The following is a 14,115-nucleotide window of genomic DNA, read 5'->3' on the forward strand; positions in this document are numbered from 1 at the left end:
ATCAGATGGTGAACAGGATTGTTCAGGCTCCATAGCCTTTATAGTCACCAATGTAAGGCTTCATCCCATACCAAGCGGCGAGGAGAAATTTTTCTGTGAACGAAAACTTTCAAGCATATTTTTCCACAGGATAGACAGTGCCCATGGCGAAGACTTTGATAGTGACTTTCTGGATCAACATGTCTAGTTTCTAGTTGTTCGTCCTCCACATGAAGAAACACCTCAGATCCTCAGATCCCGTGCTTGCTCTCCAACATACAGCATATGCAGAGGCATCTAACGAAACGGCTGACGGGAATCTCCATGCCACTGGACGTACGTAGCCGCTGCCCAGACTCTGCTCTTCGCAGCACACCTACGTAGTTGCTCCGATTCTCTGTTGGTCCATTACGGTCAGGAGACATCGGCTACTACGTACTTTTCAAAGTCAATAAGCTTTACCAACAGCCGTACACTTTAAGATATTTTATTTTATGCTGAAAGCAACCAGTTTCGGCAATTCATTTTGCCATCTTCAGGCCCCATACGCTTTTTTCATATCAACGAATTTATCATATAGCGCCATAATACTGGATATCGTGGATTCTAATCGTCGTGCAGTTGCTTCATACGAAAGAGTGACAGCAAAGACATTTGCCGTATCATCTTGCTTCTAGCACGCCACCAGAATGCTTGGACAGCGTCATAACGACTCTGACCAACTCTGGATGCCGTCCCGGACACACCTCCAGGTTCAGATGCCGCTGGGCAGCACCACAGCAGTTTCCTCCTCTTGCGGCGCCTGAATCTGCGTCCAGATTCGACCTCACAAATAGTCATTCTAACATCTCTTCGCAGCACACCTACGTAGTTGCTCCGATTCCCTGACACGTGGTCCACCGTATCTCATCCACGTCCGAAGCGTCAGATTCATTCTTCTGTGTCTAATCTCAGCACAAGCTTTTGGACATTCCTTTCCAGCACGATCATACCACTCGTTTTCCTATTTTTCCAGTGCCATCCCCACAGGCAACTACAGGGTGAAATAAAGTCGTCATAACTTCCGAACAGTCTGGGGTAGGGAGCTGGAGCATTACTATGCACATGGATGGTTTAGTTTAGCGACCAAGCCCAGTTTCATTTGGATGGGTTCGTCAATAAGCAAGATTGGCGCATTTGGATGACTGAAATTCTGCATTTCGCGATCGAGAAGTTTGTTCAACCTCAACAGCTGACTTTGTGGTGTGCAATGTCCAGTCATGGAATAATCTGTGCGATATTCGTTGATGGCACGGTGACTACCGAATGGTACGTGAAGATTTTGGAAGATGATTTCATCCTCATCATGCAAAGTGAGCCTGATTTCGACAAGATACGGTTCCTGCAGGACGGAGCTCGACCGCATCGAAGCAGGAGAGTGTCTGATGTCCTGGAGGAGCACCTTGGGGATCGCATTCTGGCTCTGGGGTACCTCGACTGGCCGCCGTGTTCTCCGGATCTGAACACATGGAACTCCTTTTTGTGGGGCTATATTAAACACAAGGTATACAGCAGTAGCCCCAAAACCATTGCTGAGCTGACAGCCATTGAGGAGGTCATCGTCAGCATCGACGTTCTGACAATTATGCGGCTCATTCAAAATTTCGCTATTCGTCTGCGTCACATCATCGCCAAGGACGGCAGGCTTGTCGAACATGTCATAACCTGAATCTGAATACCTGTAGTGACGTTTACATGTTGAATAAAGTGTGTGCAGGCCGTAGTTTGTATTAAATTTACGTTTCTTTTCATGTAGTTCAATAATTGTCACCCCTATGTCTTACTGGCACAAACAACCATTTTTCCTCCCAAGTGTTTCCACACCCTTTGCATGCCCTCTGGGTACAGTTCTCTTGAATTTCAACTGCTGTCACACCCGACTCTACCATCCCAGCATACTCTTCTGCCCTCTTTACACACGGAATGTACACCACAAATAGTATAGCACCCGTCTCTGCGCTGCCAGCACCACCATATTTCACCTCTTTTTCTTACAGAAGTTGCTCAGAGCAGCTGTGAGAATGAGAAATAATACCATCGTTTACAGACTTTCGTGGCCGTCGTCGCTAAAGTTAAAATCTTCTGGGTTGTTAGGCCGCTTCACATTTCCTTTCAAAATAATCGACATTGTGACCCCTCTACTAAGATCTTCTTCAGGGCATTGCTAGAACAATATCCTAAAGAAAATCCCAGCAGAGGGGTCACAATGTCAATTATTTTAGAAGGAAATATGACGCGGCCTAACAACCCAGAAGATTTTAACTTTAATATAATCGTTGTTGGTGAGCCATGTGGCGAATCGACCTATTGCGCCTGGCTTTCGTGCGCTCTTATCTTTGGTTAGAAGGCGTCCACGGGCGACTTGTAACAGTATGACGTCTCTGGCGAGCTCACTCTCTCTCAGACACTCCGCCGAGGAGGCAACTGGTTCTTAACTGGAAAGCTCATGGGGCGTGCGAACACTTGATGGTCGAGGGTTGGCGGCTGTGCTTTCGACGACGGGTGTGCGGGCCGCGTTCCGTCGTCGTTTTTAGTGGTATCGCGTAATAAGTGTTCTTTTTTTCCCCACCGGGCCTAGGGACTGATGCCGTTTGTACCACCCTACGAGTCGCCACGGGGCCGCAAGCTGCACGTTTACGTGTCTCCTTTATTACCCGCCGAGGAGCTGAAGTTGTTGCTTACATTACATTTAGCAGTGCGTCGCGTCTGTGCTGTTGTAACTGCAATTACGACACGTTATACCAGCCGAGGGTCTTGCAAGGCGTGCTAACTTGGCTAATACTTGTTAACTGGGCGGACATCCGAGACAAGCCGGTACACGCTAATTACCATATTGCTATCTAAATCATTTGGTTTGTTGACGAGATTCACCCTCCCGTGGTAAAACTTTCTTCTAATTACATGCTTGCTGTTTATTGGATTGGTCCTTTCGTAATTTTGCTGTTGTGATTACTGTAAAGTTTGGCGAGACTTAAAACTCCAGCTGTTTTCTTGCGGCCAGTTTTATGGAGTTGACCCAACTTGGGCTCTCTTAATATTAATGGATCTGTTTTTTTAAGACTAGTAGTGCGGGTCTTGCAATCAAAAAAATTTCTGCTCCTTGTAAATTAAGAAAAATTATATTAACTTATTATAGCTCTCTGTTATATCACCTGGTACCAGGATTTTTTTATTTGTCCTTTCTTATATTGTATAAACAGTCTGGTATTGAAGGAACGGGTGCAGCTAACCCCTAAATCTAATCCTCAGAGTGTGAGATTCAGCTATTTATTGCCACACTATATTAAAGTCCGTGTTAATTTTATTGTGTTTGTAATAACAGCCTTCCGTATGTTTCAGAACCAGTTAATTTGGGTTACTGGGCTGTGTTCGTGGAAGTTGCCACGTATTCTACCGTCCGTTGCGAACCGCTTGCAATACCAAAAGGTTTCTCCGAATATTTTGTAAAAAGTTCACCTTCAAATTTCTTAACACAGTTGTATACGCAAACGTTTAATCTTCAGATTTCTTATTACAGTTGCTGTATACGTGTTTTCTTGAAACATTCTTTAAATTGATTAAATGTCACTGGATATGTCCAGTTATGGTTCAGTTGGGCCTTACTGCTACAAGGTTTTAAGAGTTGTTTGATTTTATTTAAAGCCTATACTGTTAAGATTATGTAATTTTACTCTCAAATGCTCATTGATGTAAAGTATATTTGATAAATTTCATCATACCTAAATCTTTGCCTTGCAGTGTTCTTAATTTAGAAACTGGTAGCTATACGCTTTCGTTTTGGAGGCCATCCTTTTAACTTTTCTGATCTATGTGGAATTTAATGATCTTAACAAATTGTAATTCACAAGTGTATTAATAAATGATATTCAGTCCCCATTTGTCCAGGTCTTCCTCGTGCTTCGATTACAGAGGTGTACTGAGGTGTCTCAGTCGGACTGTGCTTTCTTGACACGGCTAAGTACGCATGCTGATCTTTTAAATTATTTGCAGTTTTTAATGTCGCTTAACTGGGGGATTTTTCCAGGAGAAAAAGCGAAAAGGTGAAAAAATATTGGTAGGAAAATTGGTCAATGTGAAAGAATTGAAATTGCCATGTGGTTTGTTGCTGGCGGTACGGAAAAGGGAAAAAAAGCCAAAATTCAAACCTACTCACAATGGTTTTCGAAGCGGTGAGATGGTATATTACCTGTGCTGCAGAGAGATCATGAGTTTGTTCACGATAAAGTAACAGCAATGCATCTTGCGGCAGGACCATGATTCAACAAATATATATTATTACAGAATCAGTTTTACAAAAAGATTTTATTGATCTCGGGTTTGGAAAAAAGTACCAATGGTAATTTACAAATAAGCATTCATGTTTTATTTTATATCCTATTATTAAATATAATTCAATATAGAAACTTACATTATTTTAACTAGAGCTACTGGAATGTTATAGTTTGCTAGGGTTCTAAGTACCGTCAGTAAATAATAATGATTAAAATAATAATGACTAGAGATTATTTTATTGTAGCTGTAGTTGATACAGTTTCAAAATTCTCATTCTTACAAGTAAAAAATTTCCTTAAGGACGGTGAAGTTCCACGTTCCTTCCCAGGTACCTAACACAGTTAAAAACGGACATATAACTTCAAAACTTGAAGAGTACTTCTTTCATCTGCTCTATTTTCACACGTTTCGAGCATCCAGTAGGCAACAACTCAGAGGAAAATCATAATAGTAGATTTGATTTACGTATTTGTAAATCGTTATCTGATGATTAATGTAATGGTTGAAACTTACAACAATAAAGAGTAAATATAAATTACATTTAATATCCGCAGTTTAAAATATTCGGTACCTTCTAAAGTTACTGTATTTCGTAGTGCAATCAGTAAATGAAGGGTTGGTTCACTGGAGCGAAATATCAAGCAATGAGTTGCAGCCACAACTGTGCAAAAGATGTCGGAAGCTTTCTTTAACATGAGAAGCAGTGTAGACATGTCTCTGACAAAAAGAGGGTATCGCAAACATCTCACTCTATGAACGGACATTAAATTTGTTTCTTGGCTTTTTTCACTCCCGTATCAGAGTTTTTACTCGCTCCTTCGCATTGTTCGGAAAGACTCGCCCTCCGTGTAAATCGACATGCAAATTCATACTCTGTAAGCCAACGCGCAGGATACGTTGCAAAAATATTTCCTGGCTAAGACTTTGTGTCCGTTCAGATGCCTTTAGTATCGAAGTGCGAGACTTCAACAGTTCTCAGGAGGTCATGTCAGAATATCTTGTGGGGTTTCACCCCTTTGGGATCCCTGAGAGAGAGAGCTCGGGCTGCGATCTCGGGATGCGGCAAGCATGTGTGTGTGTGTGTGTGTATGTGTGTGTGTGTGTGTGTGTGTTTGTGAGAGAGAGAGAGAGAGAAAGAGAGGGACTGGGTTGAGTTCGTTTACAATCGCGGCGGCGCGACGCCGCCGTTTTATTGCTGGGAACGTAACGTGAGAAGCCACTGCAAGCGTTTTGGGAAAGGGTAGGCTGGATTTTATGTCCCTAGCGGCACATTCAGAGACACAGCTTCGGTGTCGCTGGGAGAGATCATTACATGGTGCATACTGTAGCTTACCTATATTGTGGAAAGCAGGGACTACAACTACAGACACCCTCTCTCTTTGCTTTTGGTCATGTCCCCACGTTTTTCATTTACTTCCCTTGAATATCTTTGCTACCGTTGTTTACGTTGTTTAAGGAAAACTTGGGCGTATATGTCGTGCTGGGAATCAGAATGGTTACACCGACAGTTGCCGAAAGTTAAGAAGCTCCTCGCGTTTGCCACCGCCATAATTGAACGGTTTTACGTGCTGCACGATCCTGCGATCTTGCAAAATCCCAGCTCCGTGCGACATCTGCGATGTAAACGGTGAAACAAAACAAACGGTATGAAGATATTGCTTCAGCGGTGCTTTTGAGCTGGTTACGAGACGGAAGGAATCTTATTCGTTATTGGCAAGAATCAAGAGCATGCGCATGTGAATGGATGACATTAATCTTTCGACGCGTCCTCCATCGTACTGGGAATATATTTCTAGATGGGCTACTGCTACTATATCCCAGGTGACTAGTACGAGATTTGAAGAAGCGTGAAATATTAAGAATACTTTGCGTTGAAACATACTGAATTTTGGCATCTAGATTTCTGATAAGTGCTGTAATTTGCGATTACGGCATGTAAAGTTCGCTTGGGGTTTCAGTTACAATGCGACCAAGTCTAATAGTGAAAACGACAGTGTTAGCCACACAGAAAATTTTTGACTTGTTTCTCATCGAGATCTAGCGCAGGCAACGGGAAACGGCAACAACTGCAGACGTTTCTTACGATGCAAACACTAAATTGACTATAAACAATAACAGTCTTCAGCGCATTTTGAGATGGTGGCATACATTACTGCGTTACGAAAATGTAATTAATCTGTAATGCTTACAAAAAACTCGTGCCACCCATCGTAGAACATTGGTCAGATGTGTGGATCCCGCACCAAAGAGAAATAACAATGGAAATGAACGCATACACATAAGAGCATCACGAACTGTCGCTGGTTTGTTTGGAGCGTCACAGAGGTGATGTAAAACTGAACTGGAAAACTCTTGAAAATAGACGAAAACTATCCCGTGACAGCCTAGTAACAGAGTTTCAAGAGCCAACTTTAAATGATACATTCAGGAATACAGAACAACCCTCTACGTATCGCTTCCGTGAGGATCGCTAGGGCAAGATTAGACTGGTTGCTACGTATATGGAGGCGTTTAAACAAGCTATTCTCCCTCATTCCATACGTGAGTGGAATGGTTTTTTGCTTGGATTGCAATCGCGGAGGAATGTCATGACGTAGAGAGTACCCTTCAGTTAATATCCAAACACCTGTAGACCAAGGCTGTGATATCTTCAGTCTCACCTACCCTCCTACAAGCTATGCAGAGTAAAGCTGGCCTGGACAATATATCATGCCCCAAGGTGGATGATGTAAGTTCCGTTGCCTATCCTAAGGTGCATGAAATATCTACCGGACCAGTTTTATTCTGCCCTGTACTTGCCGCCCTTCCAAGGATTTAACGTCGACGACGAGATGACGTTACACGGATTGGAGAAGGAAATCAGTGGTTTTCTCCCAAAGGAACCACCTCTAAATTTGCCTTAAATGATCTGGGAAAATCAAAGAAAACTTAAATCTTATTGGTGGTGTTATTGGTACTTGCTGCCCTTCCAAGGATTTAACGTCGACGACGAGATGACGTTACACGGATTGGAGAAGGAAATCGGTGGTTTTCTCTCAAAGGAACCACCTCTAAATTTGCCTTAAATGATCTGGGAAAATCAAGGAAAACTTAAATCTTATTGGTGGTGTTTGGAGGAGGGGGGAAGAGGAGGACTAGGGATTTGAACCGCTGTCCATCGGTGTGTCCGTGACTGTTTCTCATTTTTGTAGCAAACGATAGTGGTATTAGACTAAAGTTAACTTTTTTATTTCGTTGTGTTCAAGAAATACTGTGAAGAGTATGGTGACATAAAGTAAATGAAGGATGTCTACTGCTGTCTTGAGCTTAAGGTCGAAAGAATTTGTGCTGAAAAATCTTTACAAAGCAAAACTGTTCCCTTCTGTCATTCTTTCCTCATTTTCTCGGAAATGCAAATGTGGGATTCTAACCTATTATGTACAAAGGTAATATAGCATTCAAATGCTTAGATCTTTTTGTAATGTGTAAATGCATGTCACTGAAGATATAAATGAATCTGTGTTGAATGTAGTACTGATTTTGTGTTGTTACAGCTGACACCAAAACATAATCGTTCTAAAAGTCAACACAACTTCAGCATAAGCTTATTGTAGTTATATTGCAATATATCAAAATCACTGAAAGTGATAGTAGTAACAATAATATCTTTATTTGAAGTTGTTTTGGATTCCTATGCGTAGATAATGTCAGTAGTGTTGTATTTGTAGGTTACTTGAGAAAGGCAATAAAGTTCAAGCAGCTGTCATAAAGATATCAACCAAATTTGGTACACATACTCCTTGCTATAGGAGAATCAGCACTGTGTGAGAACGAACTATCTAGTATTCATAGGGGCAGAGGTGTGGACAAAAATGGTTTTCTACCTCTGACATATAGACTTGCCCTACATGACAGGGATGTTGTGCAAGTAGTATTGGCACGCCTTGCAGGGGCTACAAGTACCGACAGGCATAGCTGAGCAGAGACAAGGGAGAACGTGAAGGATACACAGGAAGATGTGGACAAAGAAAGGGGGGAGGGGAAGGTGGACAGAGAGAGATGGGAGGAGCAGATGTGTCTCATATACTAGGTGTTGAAGCTGCAGGAAAAAGGCTAATATTCCATAACTGCGTTGGATGTACCTGGAAGGACCAGTGGAATATGACTAGAAAAAGCGCTTACAAAATTAGCTGACTAGATAAAATAAGTGCACTTTCCTAAAATAAAGAGCTACACATAAACAGAGTGAACAAAATCGCTGACGAGCACCATTTCAAAATGGATGCATAAATATCCTAACACACTGCCAAGAAATATTATGAAAAATATTAATTATTTTGTTAGTACAAAATCTATAACGGAAAGGCTGTTGAAATTTGAATTTGATCTTCCTTTTGGCACTTCATCTTAAAGTAAGAGACCTGGAGCACAGGCAGAAAAAATAACCTCTCCAAAAATTACGTCGTAATCGTTTCAGATGTCTCACAATTTTGGCATGTGTTTTCCCAATATTACATAATGTGTCCATGCTTTATCATCAATATCAAACAAATACACCTTTCCTATGGAGCAGAACGAGTGTCGTAATTGCCAAGACATACTGCCAAAAAAAAAAAAAAAAAAAAAATACATTGGCTAGGTGCTGGAGTCAGCTCGGTGAAGCCTGATCTCACAGTGAGCAAGTTTCATGATGGTACACTGTAAATTCCACTGTGTGCATGGCGTGATGTGGACGCATACATCATGTCTGATATCCGATAATGTGTATTAGGTGAACCAACAGGTATCTGCCGATATGACATCGTGGCATTAGAGAGAGTAGAGATGAAGAACTGACTTAGTTGGCAGCTGGGGTTGATATCTTGGTGCGAGTATTGATGCTGCAATGACATTCTCACACTAGAGGCCAGCATGTGAGGGTATAATGTGACACCATTTATCACGGTGACAGTGTAGCGGCGAGGTGAGGTGAGACCAGGTGACGTCATGAGAGGTAGGCGCCATCGGCGTCGGCGCCAGTGTCGCGGCGGCGCAGGTAGTCGAGCAGGACGCGCCGGCAGTCGAGCTGATGGGAGCGCGCGCTCAGGTGCTCCGACAGTGTCCTGACGGCGGGGTGGCCTGCTCCCAGGCGCTCCTCCTCCACCAGGAACCTCAGCGCCTCCTTGGAGCACAGCTCGAAGCCAGCCAGCACCACCTGCCTGTCCCACGCACCCCCGCATTCGTCGCCGCTGTCTGTGCCCTCGCCATCGCTGTCATCATCAGCCTCTGCAGACAGAACACCACCACTCCAATGAGACACTGTAAAACTGGCCAATCTTATTAACTGAGGTATTATTTTCTGAAAAAAAGAAAAGAAAGCGATGCACCACAAAGGAATTGTCCTAACATTATGTACAGACAAACAAAATGATTACTATTTTAGAAAAATTTTGTGGTTTATTCAAGAGAAACAGCTTCAAGAATTGAGCAAATCAATAACATGTTAGTCCACCTCTGGCTCTTATGCAACCAGTTATTCAGCTTAATACTGACTGAATTATTTATGTCCAACATGCGCATTAAATCTCCAAGATGGTTGTAAGGCCCTGCCCATTATGCTCCAAATATTCTCAATTAGGGAGAGATACGGCGACCTTGCTGCCCAAGGTAGAGTTTGGCAAGCTTGAAGACAAGCAGTGGAAACTCTTGCTGTGTGCGAGTGGGCGTTAGCTTGCTGAAATGTAGGTCCACGATGACTTGTCATGAAGGACAACGAAAGGGGTGAAAGAATATCGTCGATGGTCCTGCTAAATAATAAATGTCTCCCCAGACTATCACTGTTCGTTGTTCGGCCGGATGGCAGACGACAGTCGGGCTGGTATCCCGCCACTGTCCAGGGCGTCTCGATTCACATCTTCGCTGGTCATTAGGGCTCAGTTCGAAGAGGGTCTCGTCGCTGAAGACAATTCTTCTCCACTCGATGTGATTCCAGGCCGAAGACGGTTCTGAAGACGCCCCAGACAGCAGTGGGATACCGACTTGATTGCGCCCACTGTATGGCCCAGCAAACAAGCGTGATGGTCCGGCGTATCACATCTTTTCGTAGCAGGACCTCTTTGGTCCTCACCCACAGCAGCCTTAGAGCACAGTGGTATGTCGACGATATTCTACTCCCCTTTCTGTTGCCTTTCATGACAAGCCATTGTGGGCTTACGTTTTAGCAAGATAATGTCTGCCTGTACACTACTTAAGTTTGTGCTTGCCAATCCTATCTTGGTCAGCAAGATAGCCAGATCTCTTCTCAGTTGACAACGTTTGGAGCATTATGGGGAGAGGTTTCCACCAGCTCGGGATTTTGACGATGTAACGCGCCAATTGGACAGAATTTGGCACGACATCCCTCAGGAGGACATCCAGCAACTCTATCCATCAATACCAAGCCGATACCTGCTTGCATAGGGGCCAGAGGTGGACCAACACGTTATTGATTTGCTCGTTCTCTGAAGCTCTTTCTCGTGCATAAATCGTCTAATATTTCTTGTCTGCACAAGTACATCACACCTACCGATTTCCGTCCCATTCGGGTAATTCGTTCGTGGGTTGTCGTTTTTTGTCTTAGAGTGTACTATAATACTCGTCTAAATTCAAAATATAGGTCTGCTACAGTGTGTTCTCGCTCAGTATTGTTATTACTGATGGAAGCTACAAGTGCGTGCATTGTACCTGAGCCGGTCACAAGTGGAAAAAATGTGGTTGCAGATTTCTTAGAAACTTTGTGCTACTGCTGATAATTTTGAAGAGGTGATTAACTGATTGTAAGTTGACATAAAATAAGTTGTATGTGCTGACGATCCTGCATAAGAGTAAAATTTTACAAAAAATTTGTTCACCCGCTGAAAACCGAAAAAAGTTATTTCCGTAGATTATAGGAGTAACTTGGTGCCAACACCTGCAGAAACTAGTGTAACAACTGAAAATGTATAAAATGAGTTTATTAATGAAATTACAGGCATTTGTGAATGGTTTAGTGGAAAAGAAGAAGTTTTATTTCGCATTATAGTTTTGTTTTTAGACACAATATACAGCTGCTCAGAATATGTCATGACTTTGTTTCTCATACCACTGACCTAGCTTCAAGTAATTAGCTTACTTAGAAGATATTGTGTTAGTGTGAGTACTGTCACCTGCTTTTTCTCGTACGATGCCACTGAATAGAGGCTTAAAGTTTTGTTTAATTACTTTGATTATTGCAATTTAGTCCTTTTCATCAGTATTTAGTTTCAATGAGGGTGGGTCTATAATCATTTGTATTTTAAGTAAATGAGAAAAATAAACTTCTGCAAATTGTCATACTGTGTTTTTCTGTGCATAGGTAAAACAAAACTTTTTAAGACTGGGCAATTTTGTGATAAAGTTACACTGATGAGCCAAAACATTATAACCACATGTTTAGCAGCAAGTTGGCCCAACTTTCGAACACAATACATGGCGATTCTGCTTGACATGGATTCTCCAAGTCCTTGATAGGTTTCCAGAAGTATGTGGCAAGAGATGTCTACTCACAGGGCACTAAATTTCCCGAAAAATACGGGACGATGGTTTGTGGGCACGCAGGTGGCGCCCGATATATTTCGCGGGGGGTACAAATAAGGGGTATTTGCTGGCTAGGACAACAATGTGAGTTCACTATCACGCTCCTCAAACCATTTTTGTGCAATTCTGGCCTTGTCTCCCGGAGAGTTATCCTACTGGAAGATGTCATCACCCTCAGAGAAGACTTCAGCCATGAAGGGATGCTTGTGGTCCGCAATAACGTTCACTTAGTTCACTGTTGTCATGGAGTCTTCGAGTACTACCATAGGTCCTATAGAAGCCCAACTCAGTATACCTCATAGCACAATTCTGCTCTCATCGGCCTGCATCTGTGGCGCGGTGCACGTTTCCAGCAACCATTCGCCTGGATAACAGCGTGTAAGGACCCAACCAATTCAGTGATGCTGTGTCCACTGCAATCGTAACTGCCGATGTCGTTGGACCATCACAGGAACACGTAGGGATCGCGTGATGTGGAGCTCCATGTTCAACAATTGTCTCTGAACGGTGTGCTCCGAAACACATGTGCCTGCACCAGCATTGTGCTCTCTCGTCAGACCTGCCACAGGTTGCTGTCCATCGTGTATTACACGGTGGTGGAACCTCCGAACTCTAAGTTTTGTGATGAGACGTGGACGTCCAGTACCATACGGCCTACGCCGTATTCCACCATCCGTCAAGCACTTTCCACAGGATGCAAACGACAGCAGTATGAAAACAGCCGACTAGCTTCGCCGTTTCAGAGATTCTTGTTTCCAGCCACAGCGCCACAACAATGAGCCCCTTCTCAAAATCGCTTATATCACTGGATTTCAGTATTTGCGGCCCGTACCTTTGCTATAATGACTGCCTATTCGTCTCTCTTCCGCTTAAATTCTTTCGTTACTGCGTCTCGAGCCCGCAAAATCACTAGGAGGCATTCAATTTCGTGGTGGACAGTGGTCATAACGTTTTGGCTCATCAGTGTATAGCTATTTGTTGTAGTCAGTACATCTTTCTAACAGACGGATTAACTTTACTTTCGCTGTCTTAAACTTCATATCAAAATGTTGCCCTGAGTAGTGGAGTAACTTCATGACAATTAATGCTCCGTACTCAGAATACCTTATCAATATTAACAATAAATCTAAAACCGTCGTGCCTATTTGTCTTTGAACACGCTAATCTCCAAACCACTCTCTCTCTCTCTCTCTCTCTCTCTCTCTCTCTCTCTCCCTGTCCGAGCAGATTTTGAAAGGACCAACGGTACCGACCGACAGTCGTGTCACCCTCAGCCGATAGGCATCACTGGATGCGGGTATGGAGGGGCGTGTGGTTAGCACCCCACTCTCCCGGCCGTTGTCAATTTTCTTGACCAAAGCCGCCACTTCTCAATCAAGTAGCTCCTCAATTGGCCTCCTAAGGGCTGAGTGCAGCCCGCTTGCCAAAAGACCCGGATGGTCACCCATCCAAATGCTAGCCAAGTCCGAGAGCGCTTAATTTCGGTGATCTGACGCTAACCGGTGTAGCCACTGCGGCAAGCTCGTTGGGAATCTGCAAAACTACTAGGCATTTTCATGGAGTTTTCGCTAGTAACTTGAGCGAAGTTTGGGCCACTGTGTAGGCTTTAGGATATCAAAATCGGATCACGGATAAAAAGTTATTCGTACATGTTACAAAAACGTATGTACGTACGTTCCACATCTCCTCCGAAACCACTGGACCGATTACATCCAAACTTGGTACACGTATCCTTATTGTCTGGAAAGAATCACTGTGAGGGTAACAACCACCTACCTCAACCAAGTGGGGGATTGAGGTGAAAAAGAAGTATAGGCCACGACGCGCGAATTTTTAGAATTTATTCATCCTGTATTTGAGAACGAGAGCATTTAGTGACTTGCAAATAAACTTTACACGTAATTTCAAACCTTTATGAAACTTCTTCTCGCTGACACGACGCCCCCTCCCACATAACAATGAAAGGAAAAAAAGTTCATGGACTACAACATTTTCGCATGAGATACGACGTTTTAATTTATTACTTTTTTTACTACTAACTGTATTCGCGATACATTTCGCAGACACTCTTCACATATGCCACTGAATGTACCTGCAGAGTTATATCAATCTATGACACACATTTCAGGATATATGACGTCATAAACACTGAGACACTCGAAAAACTGCCGCATCAACTATGACGTTTAAATTGAATATTACTAACCCACTGAACTAATGTCAATGAAATTTGGTAAGGAGATAGCTGGAATTCTGAGGAAGAATACAGGCTAT

At 43.0% G+C, this 14,115-nt stretch overlaps 1 protein-coding gene across 1 annotated transcript in view; it reads right to left on the bottom strand.

Annotated features, from left to right (window-relative positions):
* Positions 1 to 9,253: 9,253 nt before the first annotated feature.
* The window catches only part of LOC126456521 (uncharacterized), a 280,557-nt gene continuing 275,695 nt past the window's right edge, over positions 9,254 to 14,115 (bottom strand). The window contains exon 4 of the mRNA XM_050092270.1: positions 9,254 to 9,534. Coding sequence (XP_049948227.1) covers positions 9,254 to 9,534 — 281 coding nt within the window. The remainder of the gene's footprint in view (positions 9,535 to 14,115) is intronic.

The sequence above is a fragment of the Schistocerca serialis genome, chromosome 2 (assembly GCF_023864345.2).
Source record: "Schistocerca serialis cubense isolate TAMUIC-IGC-003099 chromosome 2, iqSchSeri2.2, whole genome shotgun sequence".
NCBI lineage: Eukaryota > Metazoa > Arthropoda > Insecta > Orthoptera > Acrididae > Schistocerca > Schistocerca serialis.